The sequence below is a fragment of the Camelina sativa genome, chromosome 8 (genome assembly GCF_000633955.1).
Source record: "Camelina sativa cultivar DH55 chromosome 8, Cs, whole genome shotgun sequence".
Lineage (NCBI taxonomy): Eukaryota > Viridiplantae > Streptophyta > Magnoliopsida > Brassicales > Brassicaceae > Camelina > Camelina sativa.
In genome coordinates, this window is record NC_025692.1 from 23,950,081 (window position 1) to 23,968,096 (window position 18,016).

At 37.1% G+C, this 18,016-nt stretch overlaps 6 protein-coding genes and 1 pseudogene across 8 annotated transcripts in view; 4 read left to right on the top strand and 3 right to left on the bottom strand.

Annotated features, from left to right (window-relative positions):
- The window catches only part of LOC104709878 (KRR1 small subunit processome component-like), a 1,747-nt gene extending 1,699 nt beyond the window's left edge, over positions 1–48 (bottom strand). Inside the window, 1 exon segment of the mRNA XM_019228830.1 lies at positions 31–48. Coding sequence (XP_019084375.1) covers positions 31–48 — 18 coding nt within the window.
- Positions 658–2,542, top strand: LOC104709879 (annotated as a pseudogene).
- LOC104708248 (ferredoxin-thioredoxin reductase, variable chain, chloroplastic-like) lies at positions 2,944–3,795 on the top strand. Its single transcript, XM_010424792.2, has one exon. The coding sequence runs from the start codon at positions 3,021–3,023 to the stop codon at positions 3,573–3,575; it is 555 nt and encodes a 184-aa protein (XP_010423094.1). The 5' UTR covers positions 2,944–3,020; the 3' UTR covers positions 3,576–3,795.
- On the top strand, positions 4,649–6,586 carry LOC104708250. The gene is made up of 8 exons (XM_010424796.2): positions 4,649–5,031; positions 5,131–5,218; positions 5,355–5,440; positions 5,586–5,664; positions 5,763–5,822; positions 5,978–6,099; positions 6,184–6,255; positions 6,356–6,586. Exons 1-8 carry the CDS (start codon positions 4,733–4,735, stop codon positions 6,456–6,458), a joined length of 909 nt encoding a protein of 302 aa, XP_010423098.1. The 5' UTR covers positions 4,649–4,732; the 3' UTR covers positions 6,459–6,586.
- On the bottom strand, positions 6,446–12,671 carry LOC104708249 (katanin p80 WD40 repeat-containing subunit B1 homolog). Of its 3 annotated transcripts, none has more exons than XM_010424794.2 (19): positions 12,368–12,671; positions 12,164–12,273; positions 11,779–11,909; positions 11,492–11,609; positions 11,144–11,370; positions 10,603–10,705; positions 10,226–10,296; positions 10,067–10,141; positions 9,779–9,922; positions 9,341–9,683; positions 8,710–9,237; positions 8,329–8,388; positions 8,127–8,248; positions 7,770–7,898; positions 7,564–7,638; positions 7,350–7,462; positions 7,130–7,246; positions 6,972–7,040; positions 6,446–6,858 (listed from the first exon to the last, which is right to left on the bottom strand). In XM_010424794.2, the coding sequence occupies exons 2-19, from the start codon at positions 12,189–12,191 to the stop codon at positions 6,792–6,794; spliced, it is 2,520 nt and encodes an 839-aa protein (XP_010423096.1). In that variant the 5' UTR covers positions 12,192–12,273; positions 12,368–12,671; the 3' UTR covers positions 6,446–6,791. The 3 variants fall into 3 exon arrangements, with proteins under 3 accessions (XP_010423096.1, XP_010423097.1, XP_010423095.1); XM_010424795.2 differs by having other exon boundaries at positions 7,770–7,895; positions 12,164–12,280; XM_010424793.2 differs by having other exon boundaries at positions 12,164–12,280.
- LOC104708251 lies at positions 14,361–14,964 on the bottom strand. The gene has a single exon (XM_010424797.2). It carries the CDS (start codon positions 14,852–14,854, stop codon positions 14,546–14,548), a length of 309 nt encoding a protein of 102 aa, XP_010423099.1. The 5' UTR covers positions 14,855–14,964; the 3' UTR covers positions 14,361–14,545.
- LOC104708252 (alpha-galactosidase 1) overlaps positions 16,021–18,016 on the top strand; it is a 3,950-nt gene continuing 1,954 nt past the window's right edge. The window contains exons 1-10 of the mRNA XM_010424798.2: positions 16,021–16,344; positions 16,617–16,675; positions 16,775–16,831; positions 16,961–16,995; positions 17,083–17,186; positions 17,281–17,356; positions 17,469–17,527; positions 17,624–17,689; positions 17,777–17,860; positions 17,948–18,012. Of these exons, the coding sequence (XP_010423100.1) occupies positions 16,163–16,344; positions 16,617–16,675; positions 16,775–16,831; positions 16,961–16,995; positions 17,083–17,186; positions 17,281–17,356; positions 17,469–17,527; positions 17,624–17,689; positions 17,777–17,860; positions 17,948–18,012 (787 nt within the window). The 5' untranslated portion in view covers positions 16,021–16,162. The remainder of the gene's footprint in view (positions 16,345–16,616; positions 16,676–16,774; positions 16,832–16,960; positions 16,996–17,082; positions 17,187–17,280; positions 17,357–17,468; positions 17,528–17,623; positions 17,690–17,776; positions 17,861–17,947; positions 18,013–18,016) is intronic.

Genomic DNA, 18,016 nt, shown 5'->3' on the forward strand with positions numbered 1-18,016 from the left:
CTCTCTGTGTTGAGGAAAGAGTGTGGAGACGTCGGTAGAAGCGAGCATGCCGGTGGGATTCCATGCCGGGTCGAATTTCTCGACAGCCCAACGGTCGATGTTTGGGTCTTCGTCCCATGGCTTCGGCACCCTTTTCTCAATATTCTCCTCCTCGTGCTCAATCTCTTCCACATTCGCCATTGTAAACAATCAGTTACTTCCTCCTCCTCTCTTGACGGCGGCGAAGCTTTATATTATATGATATGATTGGGGTTTATGTTCTCCTTAGGTCATCTCCAATGGTAAGTTTGTTAGCAAGTTTGTTAGAATACTTTAATTACCAAAAATACAAATTTGCTTAAGAAAACTTTTGTAAAATTTATCCCTCCAATGGTAAGTTTCTTAACAAGTTTCTTACATTATATTCAAAAAAAAAAACAGAACTTGTGTTACAAGCAAAACACCTAAATAAAACTTCACTTACCATTGTTATTTGAGGTTTGTCCTCCAATGGTACCATAGCACCACCCCCAACTTCCATGCCACCATAAAACAACGAAAAAGATTTTGCGGAGAAAGCTGACTCTCGTTACAAAAAGATATCAAATCTGACTCTCATTACCAAAAGATATCAAATCCTCACTTAAAACCCCAGTAGGATCTAAGTGTGAAAGTGGAATGGTCTGTGTTGAGGATTTAAATGTGAAACTACAAGTTGTGGTTAGTGTAGTTAGCAATCAATAACAAGAGACTAACAAGCATTTAGACATTTAAACATTTAGCATTTTCTTTATCTCCACCATTGTTGATATGTATCAATTTTATGGAACTGTGGGTATGAGAAACTGTAAGTTTGGTTTATAGAGGTCACTGATGAGTACCCTACTTGCTAATCCAATCAAGATATTTAAAGATGCTTAATTTTAGCTTTTGATGATGTGCAGTGTTGGAATGGAGGTGGTGATGGTGTAGCAACTGCAACCATCATGGTTCTTGGTGATACTTGTACTCGTGGCTGTAGATTTTGTGCTGTTAAAACCAGTAGAAATCCGTCTCCTCCTGACCCAATGGAACCAGAGAACACTGCCAAAGCCATAGCCAGTTGGGGGTATGTGACTTTTATTTGATTCCTAGTCTGAGTAATCTGCTTATATCTAAAATGGTGTCATTGCAGTCTCAACAGTCACTTATGCATCGTTTTTGATATATGATTGGTTTAGTATGATATGCGCTCTTGGATTTTCGTTTGTTGCAGTGTAGACTACATAGTTATCACTAGTGTAGACCGTGACGATATACCTGATGGTGGAAGTGGACATTTTGCGCAGACTGTCAAAGCTATGAAGGTTATTAGTCTAACTTTCTATGCAATGTGTTATTGAAATCTAAGTAGTTAAAGATTCAATATGCTCATAGTTGTCAGTTCAAGTTTACAGGATAAGACCGCTGTCATCTCGTAAGAATACTTTTTTTTGTGCTAACACGAATTTGGTTTCAAAATTGGAAAATTAAAATGTATATCTCATCTTTGTAGAGACATAAGCCGGATATTATGATAGAATGCTTAACTTCTGATTTCCGCGGGGACTTGGAGGCCGTCGATACTCTTGTGCACTCGGGACTGGATGTTTTTGCTCACAATGTTGAGACTGTGAAAAGGCTTCAGCGACTTGTAAGAGATCCTAGGGCTGGGTGAGTGTTGTTTTCTTGTTCTTCATCTTTCTGTTTGTTCTGAATTTGGTTATGGCATAGATCGGCTGAGCATTGAATTGATCCTCTGTTATGGGTAATCAACTTTGTCACTTATTATACATAGTCAATTATCTCCTCAATCGGTTAAAGCGAGACATAGATAGTTTTATGCATCTCTAGTTGTAGTGAATCTCTTTTTTTATAGATATATTTTTTTAAATGTGGATCGTATGTGGCGAATGCAGATATGAGCAGAGCATGTCGGTTTTGAAACATGCAAAGATCAGCAAACCTGGAATGATCACAAAGACATCCATAATGCTTGGTCTGGGAGAAACAGACGAATTGAAGAGTTGAAGGAAGCAATGGCTGATTTAAGAGCAATAGATGTTGACATTCTAACACTTGGCCAGTATTTACAGGTAAAATCATTACTTAACATATCTTAGACTATCATTCGCATGTTTCCAATCTCCAACACAGAAAGATCTCAGTTTCCAAAGAACATCAATGATTAAAAGGACCTTTCTTTTGTTCTACAATGCAGCCTACTCCATTGCATCTGACTGTGAAAGAGTATGTCACACCTGAAAAGTTTGATTTCTGGAAAACATACGGAGAATCAATAGGATTCCGCTATGTTGCAAGTGGTCCACTGGTAAAGCCACGAACTATCTCTTGCTCTCAATCTCTTCATATCAAAAATAACTGAGAACATAGAAGAACCAGAAATGTGCTTATGTTAATTTGGTTAATGGTTATATATACTTCTTTGCAGGTAAGATCTTCATACAGAGCAGGAGAGCTATATGTTAAGACAATGGTGAAAGAAAGCTACTCTAAATCCTTGTCGTAATAGCAACAATGGAGATCAAAAATGCCACAAGTGCAACCTGTGGGGCTTACTCAACACAAAGCCTTTTTACTCCTATCTCTCTCTTTTTTTGTCTTTCAGTTGACTTCATTCATTTTGGTAACTTATCCGAATACCATTGTGGATATATATAAATATTAATATATAGTTTTTTGTGTTTTATAAAAATGGTGCCAATAACTTTTACCAAAAAAAAAATGGTGCCAATAATAATATCTGGAGATTGTCTCAAAGATATTTACAGTTGGATTCTTTAACTGAAGCCACAAGTTCCTCATCCTTTACATTGTCTTAAGTCTGACACGCGTCACCTTTATTATCCAAAAATAATCCGAAAAGCAAACAATTAGCAAAAATTAGTAATCACCTTAATTAAAATAAGCATCTTATATAAATAGATGAGGCGCTAAAACAATTAATCTTTTTTGGTTTTACTCTTACTTTCTTTTAAGATTTTTTTTCTTTCCCGGCGCAGATGACTAGTGGTTACGCTCTGTCACCGGCGATTATCGCCGCCGTTCGTCCTCCGTCATCTCAAGATTGTCTCTCTGCTGCATCTGTTTACGGACGCAAAGCGATCAATTCTTCTTCATCTTCGTCTATCTTGATACCTACCTCATTATCCACTTCCTGCGGTCGAAGCAAATGCGCCTTCTCAATCTCGCGGAAATCGACGAAGATTCGTTGCGATACTGCAGTGAAATCGGCGGCTTCCGTAGACGCGGACGCTGATCTCTCGTCACCTACGACGTCACTGGAGAAGGAGGAAGATGAGAAGGCCAAGGCGAAGATTGGGGCTAGGGTTAGGGTTACGGCGCCATTGAAAGTTTACCATGTGGTTCGTGTTCCGGAGGTTGAATTGATGGGGATGGAAGGTTTTATCAAAGATTACGTCGTTCTTTGGAAAGGAAAGAGAATCTCAGCTAATCTGCCGTTTAAGGTACAGTTTGTGAAAGAGATCGAAGGTCGTGGCCCTGTTAAGTTCTTCACGCATCTTAAGGAAGACGAGTTCGAGTTAATTGATCCGTGATTGAATTCAAACCAAAAGGCAAAAGCTTTCTTCTTCTCTTTCTGATGTTAATTAGACTTGAGAAAAATCTTTTGTGAATGGAATGGGTTTGTTTGTATGTACCCTTTTGTATACAATTTAGCTTATTATATACATAACATTTCACCCATTCTTGAATCCTCTATTGCTTTGCTGCTTCTTATGTTGGAGAAATAAACAAAAAAAAAGCTGTTTCTTGATCCATTGACAAAGCTTGGAAGTCTGCTAAAACTGTATTTGTGTTTGATGGGGTTCTCTTCAGATCAACATTTGAATTTATCTTATCCTCAAAGTCTATAATTCGTTGTGGGGTTATGAAGTCCATTGTAGTTGGTATGAAGATTTTTAAGAAACTGGTTTCTGTAACTCTGTGAGTGTTAACGGTTGATTCTTATACAGAAATCTTTGTTTGTAGTTTAGGATCAGGAACTAAAAAGGAATGACATCAGATGTGTTTTCTAGGTACTTGTTTGGATGAATTACATTGCAGTGGTCTATAGCATTTGAGATCTTTGTAGGAGAGTCTTTAAATTAGTAGCCATACTGATTCTTCTCAAATTGCATGAGTGTTAAAGAATCGGTTCCTGTGAGTGTTCAAGGTCTTTTTTTGGGCAAATTTGAGTCTTTTAAGGTCAATGTGGTGGTTCGTTTGCTGCAACCTTTTGTTGCAGCCATGACTACAGAAGTAGTCGAAGGTGTAGGTATAAACCGCAGTCAATTAGCGAGAGAGGTGGATAGGTGATCATAAGAACCAGCAAGAAGTCAGGTCTTGTGTCCAATGTGCTAAGCTATGAGCCTAGGACTATGAGGGGTGTTGTTCCAACCTAGTTTTCAGTTCCGTTATGGTATTCCGGTTTGCTATTCATATAGACCAAGTTGTTTGCCAGAGTTACATTCGATTTGGGTTCTCATTCTCTCTCTGGAGTCTGGTCACCGTCGTTCACGGGTTATATGATTCTACTGGTTTGACTTTTCTGTTCTGCTGGATAAGTTAGTCTTAACCGGATTGAACCGAGTTTGAAAATGTTGTAAACCGATGAAAATGTGAAAGAGCAAAATAAACAAGAAGAACGCAGGAAACACAAACTCGAGCTTGATTAGTTACTGAAACCGAAAACGCGAATAGATCGAACAAGAAAATGTACGAAAATAATCTCTTATCGTTGTCGTCTTCATGCACAACCATGAATCTCAATTTCGCTTTCTATCCCTTCTTTATCACTCAAACACAACCATTCTCTCCCCTCAAACGTAATCTCCCCACTCTCGTCGCTGTTTCCGCTAATTCCGACAACCACACCGGTGACAGTGACGGCGGAGTGTCGGCGGCGAAGAAAGGGTCGGGGACGTCGGCGAGAGGAAGGAGATTACTCAAGGTTAGAGAAGAGAAGAGAAAACGCGACTACGATCGTCTTCACGATTACCCATCTTGGGCAAAGTACTTCTTTCTTTTTGCACTCCAAGTGTTTGTGTTTTTGCCTAAATCACGAGAAATTCGTGAAACGTTTTACTGAATTGGTGGAATTTATAAATGCAGGGTACTGGAAAGTGCGTGTAAAGATGATGAAGAGCTTCGAGCTGTTCTTGGTGATAGCATTGGAAACCCTGAGCTCATGAGAAAGAAGGTAAATTTGAGTTTACTTCTCTGTTATAGTGTCTTTGCTAATGAAGATTTGGCATATGACCTGAGACATTTCTATGTGTTGTTTGTTTCTATCCATTGTGATGTTCGACATGTTTGTGTTTACTAAATCTATTCAGGTTGAAGAAAGGGTTAGGAAGAAGGGAAAAGATTTCCAGAAGCAGAAGACTGGTTCTGTGCTTTCTTTCAAGGTTAACTTCAGAGAGTGAGCAACTTTTTTTTAACATCTATATTGTATTATGCTTCCCTTTTGTTTCTGCTGCATTCGTTCCTCAACATAAGAGTATATAAGACTACTTCAGAATCCCATTCCATTTATTTGACCAGTATTCTTATTTTGATGACTGCAGTTTCAATCCTGTTGATTCCTTCATATGGTTTGAGCTCTATGGAACGCCTTCAGATCGAGATGTTGATCTTATTGGAAGTGTAAGAAATTGATCTTCTTTTTTTGCTATTGATTGCAAAACGTCGAGTCTTGCTGTGATGGCTCAATGCTTCTTCCTTTTTTTTTCTTTTGTTAACAGGTTATACAGGCATGGTATGTTATGGGGAGATTGGGCGCTTTCAATACATCTAACTTACAGGTTTGTTCATTATCTGCTCTATATTTTTGCTACTGATCCTTAACCTGTTATCAATCACACCATCATCCATTTCAGTTGTTAATCATGTTTTTCTTCCCCTTTCCATGGTCATCTTCACTCTCGTCTTAATGATATAACATGAACTATGATTACAGCTAGCAAACTCATCTCTAGAATATGATCCTCTCTACGACGGAGAGAAGGGCTTCAAAGTGATGCCTTCATCGTTTCATGACATCAGCGATGTCGAATTTCAAGACAACTGGGGTCGTGTGTGGTAATCAACTGTTCTGACATTATCCTTTCATAATGCAACCCATTTCGTAATTAGTCTGAACTTTACTTGCAATGTTTGTTGTAGGGTTGATCTTGGTACTTCCGATATCTTCGCGCTTGATGTGCTTCTCAACTGTTTGACAGTTATGAGTTCAGAGTAAGTAACACAAGAGAACTTGTTTGTTTCCTTATATCCTCTTTGATTGATTCCTTATTTGTTGCAGAAAACTTTAATCTTTGTTGATATGAAATTTCAGGTACTTGGGCATTCAACAAGTAGTATTTGGTGGTAAACGACTCGGAGATTGGGAAGAGGGAATGACAAATCCCGATTTTGGCTACAAGTATTTCAAGATCTGAATCTTCTAGAAAACCAGTTTTGTTAAATATAGGCTTCTCTTTTGTGCTCTTAAGAACAATAGCTAAACATTGTGGAAGATATGATAACCTAGAAGATCAATACAACAGCCGAAATGGCTCTTTACACACCGAGTTAGCTTGAAACTGAGACAGTAACCGTGGAGATCTTGCTCCCGCAAAGCAAAGGTTGCTGACTTGAGCAGTGTGGCCTGACGCAATACGCGAGGATTAGTTAGTCTTCCATAGACTATTTTGGTTAGTTTGGTAGAATTAGCTTTAGTTTTGTTAAACTCCACACTGGAACCAAATCCACATCCAAAAAGTAAGGAGTCATCACGATGAAACTTCTTGAAATGTTAAGTTGAGTTCATGCAGAGTCTTTGCCACCAAATTTCCTCTTCTGCATATCCATCCATAAAGAGATACATAAGACGTAATAATAGACTTAACAAAAAAGAGAGAGAGAAGAGAACCATTTAACTCTTCATTGTCCAGTAGACGAAAATTACTCACCTTGCTAAAGAGGGAAGGCAAGCCTTGATTTTCTCGAGTTCTACAAAGCAACAACTGTACCGCTCCATCCTGAATACCAAAAACATATTTGACTTAAATAAGAGAGTAAATTGCAATCGAAAGTTACAATGAAGGGTAAGATTGAAGCTCGAACCAACCTTTGCTCAGCCTCAATATCTACACCAACAGATGATGGAGCCGACAGCGACGAGTAAATTTGTGACCCATACATTCTTACCAGCTTAAGCAGCAAATCCAGGCAGACACTCAAATGACTAAAGACAGGAAACGGTTATTAGAAAACAAAAACAAACCAACTACGGGTTCACAGTTTGATAAATGACCATGTCATTATGTTCTTCATAATGAATAGCTTACCGGTCCACGTTGCTCCCTAGAAGAGCTGTCAAAAGGGGAAGAAGGGAGGTACAAGTATCCAGTGTCAAAATTTCAGGTCTCTCGTTTACTATAAGTAGAACATCCGCAATGACCTGTACCAAATGAAATAATGAGAGTTTGCGTAAGTGGGAAATATATACGTGGTGTTTTTTATATACATTGATTTGATAGGTAACAAACAGAAGTTGCTTACAGCATTATCAGCCATCTTCTCTATCGAACTTATCGAGTTTTTAATATCATTTCTTTCCCAATATCTACGGACTACCTGCAAATTAGGTGAAGCTATTTAGTAGATTAACAATGTTTATGGAAATATATGAAGTATTTTACTGCTAGCATTCTAATTAGTAAAACAGACCAAAAAAATTATCATAGTCTATGCTTTCTTGGTATTACCTGTAACTTAGCCAAGCGAGACTGCATAGAGCTGACAAATTGATCGTGTTGCCCCATTATGTCTGCAGCTATATCTTCTTCGCTAACAGAAGTGATTCCTTGATCAACTGGCACATGATTTCCTCTCTGCTTGAGATTTAGGAACACAGCGTAAGCATGACTATATGAGATGTTGAAGACTGGTAACTGGGAATTTTCATGTCTACTAAAACGCTGAAGATGTAGGATCAGTTAAAAGTTTATAAAAAAGGATCTGACATCTGACTAATTACTCATCGCTCTTTCTTTTGCCCTTCTACAGTCCATGTTTCATAGCCTCGAGATCCCAAATAAAAAACAAAACTTTAATGTCATTACCATATTGGGAGAGCGAATGTTTGGTGCAGTCATATTTCCTCCAGAAGAACTCGAAACAGGACCCTCAAAGTTTGAAAATCTTCCTCTTCTTTCCCTATTTAGAACGAGGGAGTGCAGTCTTCCTAGTATGTCAAGGCAGATAATGAGAATTTTTTCATACGCACATTAAAAGGGGAAAAAAAAAATGTTCAGAAAGAGTTACCTCCTTTTCGACTTTCAGTAGGACTTGAATCTCTATTTGCATTATAGCTACTCAAGTCAGCTGAAATAAAGAGTTAGTTAGCTTAGAACTGAGCACAGGATCCAGAAAACTCAACATACGTATGTATAATATAGACGTACTAAAAAACACTGATTCCTAGGACCAACTAAATAAGAAGTTATGTTACTAAAACAATGTACTCAAAAACAACATATATACCTAAAGACTGATTCCTAGGAACTCATATATATAAACCCAAGTCCTTCATAAACTCATAAAAGTGTTCTCCGTAATTAAGATGCCAAGATAGTTGAGCAATATCAAATGTCATTCATATATACTCTAAAACAAAAGGAAGACGGGAAAGGCGTTTAAACATACAACTTTGGTCGTAATTGCTCGGAGGTGATCTCACCAATGATCTTGAACTAAACCTTCCATATCCCCTGTATCTGTTATCTTTAGTTGTTCTCCCAGCTGTATCCCATGTGCCACCTTCGTCACTAGGATATGTATTTGCATCTTGTAAAGTGTTTGGTTCTATAGGCTGAGACTGCGACCTTTCAAGAAGCGAACTGGTTGGTCGATCTGGCTCATTTCTGCTGCTCAACAGCCTTCGAGAATCAGCAGCCTTTGACTGCAGTGAATATGGCATAGTTCTTCCAATTATGTCAAGTTCTGCTCTGGATTCAGATGCCTGCTCAATTATTGGGTCTGTTCTGGGGACAATGACTTGAAAATAATCTTCTTTATTGACTACTGGAGGATTCGCCTTTGGGTTAGCTTTTCCAAAATTCCTCTTTGAAGCTGCAGCAGTAGGGACAACTGTAGAAACACCAGAAGCAATTTTCGGATCATTGGTCAAAGTAACCCTGCGAGGACTAGGAGAGTCTGATATACCTCCTGTGGCTTCAACAAATAGCAGACAAACCAAAAATGCAATAATAATAAGCCGTAACATTATAGCAAAGAGCGAAAAGAGAAAGAAAATAGAGAATTAAGTAAAACTTACATGACAAGGTTCTTGACTCTTTTACTGCGTCTGCGCTATGAGTAACTGACAACTTTCCGTGAGGCTTTGGTTCCTTTACCAAAGGATCTGAACTTTGAGATACTGATGACCTTCCGGTAGACTTTGTTTCTTTTGGCAAAGAATCCGAGTTTTGAGAAACAGATAATTTTCCAAGAGACTTTGTTTCCTTCAATAAAGGATCCACTTTCTGGGAACCAGGCAACTTTCCGAGAATAACCTTTGAGCTGTTATCGTTCAGACCTGCTTGATCTCTGCCTGAGCCTGATGTTTTCTCTGGATGGGAATTTGACTGATTGGCGCCTCCACTCATAGGCTCAGTGCGCTGAGAATGTCATTAAAAAATTGGATGGAGAGCTTAGAGATAACAACTACGGAACAGGCAAAACTATAACAAAGCATGCAGGGAGAGAGAGATACCGAGAGGTCCACAACCCACACGCCTACACAATTTTGATTGTATGAGCAACCAAGAAGCTTTCCCTCGTGAACATTCATATCCGACAAGTTTGACCATCCAACATCCACTCCATCATGACATCTTATTGGCTCCCAAGAGAAAATCTACAATTTGCATGGAAGTTAGTGAAGAAAGGACAGCAAACATGTATAATAAGATTAAAAGCAGTGATATATAAGTGTTATATCCTTGAAAGAGAGATTTGTTAAGTTCATATATTTCTAACTAACACATCCGGAAGAACTTACTTTGAGACTTTCTTGCAATCCACAAAGCACACTCTTTCCGTCCGGATTGAAGGTCAGGCATCGGACCCCAGTAGTCTAAAAAATGAGAATATTAGAAAGATCGAATACTCGAATTAGACTCAGCACATACCTAGGAGTAGTACAGACAACACATGATACCTCAGTTCCACCAGAACCAATAAGCTCGAATGTTTCAAGGTCCCAGAATTTTACAGTCTTATCAGCTGAACCTATTACCATAGGCAAAAGAAAGAAAAAAAAAACATAGATTCTATGAATACTGAAGTAAGGTAAAGGATGCCATAAAAAGAAATAGCCGAACGCTAAACATATGAGAAAGTTGTAAATATGTGAGTTACTAAGAGTCGATGATGCAAAGTGGTCTAATGATGTTGGGGTTAGTTATACATTTTATCTTGCTCATAGCACATCTAGCTTTAAGAATAAATCAGGTTCATATCATTGTGTGATAAATCTATGTCACCCGAAAATCTAAGAGCTTCAACGTTATGAAGTTAAGTAAGTGTGATACAGACCTGTTGCTAGCAGAAATTCATGGGGATGAAAATCTAGACTCTGAATTTGCCCTTCATGACTCTTAAACTCGTGCAAAAGTTTTCCAGCAGTCAAATCCCACACCTGGTGAAAGCAACCCACATATCAGATCCAACGTTAAGAGAGAAAGCAAAAATTGCAGGTAACTTACTTTCGGGATAAAAAGTATAGTAAGCACTAGCAGTACAAACTCTGAGATGAGACAAAGCGATAGTCTAAAAAGAGAGCAGATAATCTAAGTTTCCAAGAAAAGAGATAGGAAAGTCAGATAATCTAAGTATCCAAGTTGAGCAGGTAGTATGTTAGCTCTAAGCAAAAGTTTTCCCCTATATAATAGCATGTTCAGCCGCGGAGAGATGACATCAAATAATCGCATGTTCTCATCTCTTAGTACCAGTCTATGCCTATTAAACAAAATGCGGTATTGTTCTTCAAAGTATCCTCAGAAAATAAAGATTCTGAATTCTATCAAATTGACTCCCCAGTTGTCCTCCCCAAGAAAGGAAAAAGACAGCTACAAACCTTGACAACATTATCTTCTCCTCCAGAAACAATCCAACGACCATCTGGAGTGAATCTGAGTACGTTGATCCCTCGAGTGTGACCCTTGTAAGTATGGATGCATCCCTTCTTCCTTATATCCCATATCTTAAGATTTGTGTCCAGAGACCCAGAAGCAAAAAACTCGCCAAAAGGGTGAAAATTCACGGCTATGCAATTCGACCTGTGACCAGTGAGAGTTCTGACAACTACTCATAGATAAGATGCAAAAAAAAATTACATATCTAGTAAATATAAGAGGTGGGTGTGGCTGACTAAACAGAGGATGAGAAGAGTAAATTAAGATGAACATAGAACTACTAAACTTACCCTTTGCCTCCTGGAGATCCCAAAGTTTAATTGTACCACTAGCAGCTCCTGCTGCTACTAAGCCTTCCGAAGCATCAAACGTTACTGAATCAATCCCACTCGAATGCCCATACAAGCTCTGACCACAAAAAAAACCCACAAGTAGACAGGTCAGACAGACAATATTCAAACCCGCTCAACTACATTATATCTAAAGTGTGTCGCATTCCCCCTAAAACTAACTAACTCATAATCTACCGGAGGCAGTCCGAAAAAGAAAGCAATGGAGGGAGAAATGAGAGACTGACCAGAATGGCGTTGGGCTTACCAATAGCCCAAAGATTGACCTTGTGATCTTCCCCACCAGTTACAAGAACCCTGGAGGACTTCCTCCCAATCTTAAGACAATTAACAGCAGCAGAATGTGCCACAAATTCCTCTGTGGAATACCAAATGTATCACATAAGTTAAGGGCTAAGCAAAACTAACAAAAAATTGACTAAAAAAGTCTTTAAATTTGGAAGCACACAGATACCCCCAACAGTCATAAAGCTCAAAAGAAAAGCTAAGAAGTGCATACAGATCTCGTGAACCATAGCTAAAAGCGACACTAAAGTTAAATCAATGATTCCCACAGACAAACCCTAAAAAGACGAAATCAGAGAAAATTTGAAATAAACAAGAAAAGGATACGGAGCTTGTAGGCGCGCTTGGTGTTCATGGCGGAAACGAAACCCTTACATCGGCCAACATTCAAATATTTAAATTAGCTCAAAGCAGCTTAAGATCTCCGCTTCGGCAATCTGAAATCTGGGAATAGAAGATCAGTAACAACAACAACAACAAAAAAAATCCAATAGAAAAGAGATGAGTGATGAAGAAACTATTATAGCATACCAGTAAATTTTAAGCTTAATTGATCTCCAACAAAAACCCAGAAAGCAAAATCTCTCAGCTCCGAACCCAAAATTGATTGGAAAAGAATGCAGATTGAGGAACAGTATCTTGCAGTAAACGTCGTACTGTTGTTGTTCCCTTTACGATGAAGACTAAAAAAAAAAACAAATGGAGTTGTTGAATGAGTTAACTCTTCTTTTACATATCTTTCATAATGTGTTTTCTCCTCTAATGGCGAAGAGAGAAGAGAGAGAGAGTGTGAGAAATGTGAATGACACACAGACAAATCACACAAGGTAGCAGAGAGAGAGAGAGGAAGCTGCTTTAATTCTATTTTTATTATTTACCTCTTCTCTCTATTCAAATTCCATAATCATTTTTTTTTTCAAATTCCATAATCAATTTCTTGACAACGTCGTTAGGTAACATTTTCTCAATTTTACAAAATCGATTTACTCTACTTTCTGTAATTTTATTTACCTGACAAAAAAAATATCACATAAGGCTATTTGTTTTACTTGTTTGGTAAAGTAATACCTGTTCAAAGAGACCAAACAAACTTACAAGTTACAAGTTGATTCCTGACAAAAAAAAAAAAAAAAATGTTATATAACTATAGTATTTGATTAAACAAGCTTAAAAAGCATACCAAACTGAGTTATATCAGGACTTTCTATTTTATATCTGAAACTATATACAGAACAAAAAAATCTGGATTAAACATCTTAGTAAAAGTGTTCTTCTTTTACTTTAATACAAAAAAAAATTCTGATAAAATATCATTTAAATATGATAATTTTTTTCCCTTTTTCTAATGTCACACACAGTATATTTTATCTTTAAGTGAATTTTTTTGTTCTTTTTTGTCTGTTCAAAAAATAAAGGAGGTAATATTTTTGTCTGATACTGATTATTATAGAGTTTTAAAGTATTGGCGTTCGTCATATTTATTTGATTCGGTTGATATTTTATTTTAAGTTACTTACAGCATACTTTTTATCGTAATTAAGCAAAATACAGTTTATCAAACTACTACTACTCCTTAAGTAATCGTATTTGTCATTTCCTGTCGGTGTGCTTTAAGTCCACTTAATAACGATAACCGGTTTATTTTGGTTACTTAATCGGTTTGCTTTTGTCAATCGCATTTGGTACATTAACAATCGGAGTCAACACATACGAGAAAATGTTTTCTTGGCTTTTAGTAGGTGATAATTGGATATTTGTGTCTTAGTTTAGGACAAAATCTGCAAATAAAGAACTTGATGACACACGTCTGATGAGGAGAAAGAAGTACTTGACTACGAAGATAATCACAATAAAAGATTCAAAGAAGATGGAGTGGTTTTATGGATCACTATTACTTTATGATCGTCCCTAGCTAGGTCCTATTCTTAATTGATTGAAGTTCGAATTAAGTAATGTAGTCGGTTGTAATTTTTGAACTTATATACATATTATTGTCTAATTCCGTGAAAGGGATCGATCTTGCAGTTAATTAAGGCATTTGTTTCGGTTCTACTGATGACGTTTATGCTTTTCACATATTCAGTGTTCAAATGGGTTTTGGCTCAATTTAGATATATCCCTAGTTTCCATTATGTCTCACTCTTATCTTTTTATCTCATATATGTAGGTGTAGAGTTTTTGTTCTTAACTCATTAGTAAGTAAAGAATCAGGTTTTATATGTATATTCAGAATAACCGAATTAACACGTTTGGGTGACTGATTCATTTGAATTGTTCATATATACAAGATGCGCCATACTATATTATTCTTCAACACATATAGACCAGCTACTTTTTGTTCATGACTTAGAGCATTCGCAACATGAATAACCATAATTATAAGAGGAATAACTTAAACGAATGCAAACAAATAATCGGATGTCCAGCTTCGAAGGCAGACTTGCTCATCTAGCTAACTTAAGTAAGGTAACTAACAATGCCAATGATTAATATTTTAAGCATAATATTTGCGTTTACAAGAAGAGAAAAGGTAAACACATAAATTAAAACAAATGGGTCCGATAGAAAGTGTTAATGGACCATATAAATGATAGTCCAAACAAAAGGTACATTAATTTGGAGATTAAAATATTGGATATAAATGATAGTTAAGGTTAAAAAAGTTGAAGAGAAAACTTGGAAAAGATAACATTAGCAACGGAGTTGAAACTAGCCGATGTAGATGTGAATCTTGAGTGCGAGAAGGAAGACGCAGACAAGGGAGAAGTAGAGAAGAGAATGGACGATAACTGATACAGCGCTTGTCTGAAAATTACCGAACTCAACGTATCTTTGCCGTCCAGGCAACTGAAACAGAAGCCCTGGCGTGAGCATCACGAAGAGTATCACCGTCACTAGCACCGGTCCCCAGTCCGACATTTTCTCTCTCTCTTGAGTCTTGATGATGATGATGATGATTATGCTTGCTTGAACGAGTACGATATCGTGGAGATATAAGAGGGTGCCTTTTATAGTCATAGGAGAGAGATTGGAGGGAATGTGGAGAAGGTGGGTCGGAGAGTTGATTCATGAAGTCACTGTTGATTCTCTTTTTATTTGGAGGGTGTTTACTTGTGAATCAGGTTTTGATTTTTTTTGGGGAATGGTAATGTTCTTTCTCCAAACTAAGCAACTTATAAGGTAAAAAGTGACAAAATACATGTCATCATAAACCAGAGTTAAAACTAAACTACGGATTAAACGGATAGAGTTATTGATTTTTTCATAACTTTATTTTTTTCTTTTGTCCCGAGGTACTATGTAGGAGTGATTAGTACCCAACACTTAACGTAACACAAGACTGATATATAAATAAGTTTTTGAAAACCCTCGAGCGAAAACAAAATTAAAAGGAGAAGGAATGATATATGCCGACCAAAAAAAAAGACGTACAGAAATCAAAGACCTTCTATATTTTTTAAGTCCATAACAAAGACATATAATGTACATATATTTCTTGACAAGAAAAGGACATATCGCATATTTCGAAGAAAAATCCAGAAATTATAGTTTACCTTTAATACAAACAATTATTTTTTGTTTTTATCTCACATATTCAAAACTAGGATGTTGAAAAATTCATAATCAAAACTAGGATATTATACAAAATTATTAATTTGTTGATTTAACTACTCTTAATATCAACATTAGAAGTAATATAAACACCAAAAAAAATCGTATAGTAAAAAAGAAATGAAAATACTGATCACACATTTTTGTTCACTAGAAGAAATTAAGTAAAATCATACATTTAAGTTATTATTAAGAGAGTAAACACAACAAAGTGTAGAGTTTTTTTCTTTTCACAATTACATATCCAGCAATACACTGATTGATGGGTAAGTGATAACACACAACCCAATATAGAACTTTTCCTAAAAGCAGACCCAAGTGTTTGATTTTGATTTTGCTTCCACTAAAACAATACTTTTACAAATTCTGAAAATCTCCAACGTTAACTTTGGTCAGACTCTGGATTTACGACTATATATATCAAGATCTTTGGCTTATATGGACGTTAAAGATTTGTTAACTTTGTTAAAAACGGAAAGTTAGAAAAAAAGAAAAGAAAAACGGAAACACATTTTTCCCAAAAAAAGAAAGAAAAGAAAATACAGATAAGAGTTTGAGGGGCAAAACTGGAATAAACAGATATGTATAGTCTATAGAAGAACACTCTTAAGCTTCTCTCTACTACAGCTACAAGTACAAACAAAGCAGTGTTCGTCATTCGTCAACTACTTAAGCTTCGCACTCTGTTTTTTGTTTGACAAGATTTTTCCAGAGATGACGAGAACAGAGAAACTTGAGATGGTGAAGATATCAACGATACTTGTGATGATGGTTTTATCAATGGTGATGATGACGATGGTCGAGTCTTCGAGATCAGTTGACGTTGACGGCGACGACTCTGAGATCTTAAGAAGACACTTGCTCGCTAATGGCCTCGGCGTCACTCCTCCCATGGGGTCTGTATAACTCTGCTTCCTTCTTTCCCTTTGATTTTACCATTGATTCCCTAAATTGGAGTTTGTGAAATCGGAAGAGAACACACATTCTACAACCATAGTCTTTGACCATAATCGTAGTAGCTTGAATTTAACTTCTTTGTCCTGAACTGTTTGTGTTCAGACTAAGTTCATAATCGATTGATTATCTCTATGTTGTGAAAAGTGTTTTGCTTTTTTTGTGTTCTTTCTTGATGATGTCTGAATGAAGTTCAATGTGATGATGTTTGCAGGTGGAATAGCTGGAACCATTTCAGCTGCAACATAGATGAGAACATGATCAAACAAACCGGTAAAGTTTCAATTTTTTTTTTTTTCAATCCTGGATTAATCTTTGCATCTCTAGTTATCTGTTATCTTAACAAATCAGTCAATTTGATGCTTGCAACAGCTGATGCTTTGGTTACTACTGGCCTCTCTAAGCTTGGTTACAACTATGTTAACATCGGTATGGCTCCTACAGGCAACAACATAATATGAATAATCATTATATCAGTGTGATTGCTTAAAGAGTAAAACTTTTTCATGAGTTATATATTGTTCTTCACAGTACTAAACTCTTGGTTTTGTTCCTCAGATGATTGTTGGGCTGAAATTGCTCGTGACAACAAGGTATTAAACACTTGTTTGGTGTTACCTGGTTTCATTTCTTATTCTGCAGTTTTGCTGTATGTTATATTCCTCAAATCTGTTTTCTAGGGAAGTCTGGTGCCAAAGAAGTCAACTTTCCCTTCTGGTATTAAAGCCCTTGCGGATTATGTTCACAGCAAGGGCCTTAAGCTTGGGATTTACTCAGATGCCGGGTAAACTTTTTAATTGCCTTTGTTTCTAGAATCATAGCTTCAGTGATTTGAACTAAAGAATACACATTGTCCTTATAATTTTTTTGGTTTATAGGTACTTTACCTGCAGCAAAACCATGCCAGGTTCTTTAGGCTATGAGGAGCATGATGCCAAGACCTTTGCAGAATGGGTACGTTAGATGTCATTCTTGTTTTCTGACATTCTTTTTCATCTCATAAAACTGGCCACCTACCTAGTTTTCAGAGAATGAGTAGTGACAATGCTTGGGCTTGAAATTTCAGGGAATTGATTACTTGAAGTATGACAACTGCAACAACGATGGCTCTAAACCTACTGTCAGGTATAACTAATGATACCAGTTGAGTTCAGGTTTATTTAGCCACCTGATATTTTTAACAGAAGAGATTCACATTCATTGGATGATGATACTCTTCAGGTATCCAGTGATGACCCGAGCTCTGATGAAATCTGGCCGCCCCATCTTTCACTCCTTGTGTGAATGGTATTAAATCATGTTCTTTTTCAATAAGAAGATTGTGTTTATTCCTCTGTGGAAGAATATGACTAATTCAAATCGTGTTGTTATCAGGGGAGATATGCATCCAGCTCTATGGGGATCTCCAGTAGGCAACAGTTGGAGAACCACTAATGACATCAAAGATACCTGGCTTAGGTAAGAGTAAAAGATAAAAGATGGCGAAATCTTTCTTCAAAAACGCTGAAGATTTCTCATCTTAACAATGTGCGTGGCTTATTACAGTATGATCTCAATAGCAGACATGAATGAAGTCTACGCTGAGCATGCAAGGCCTGGTGGCTGGAACGGTAG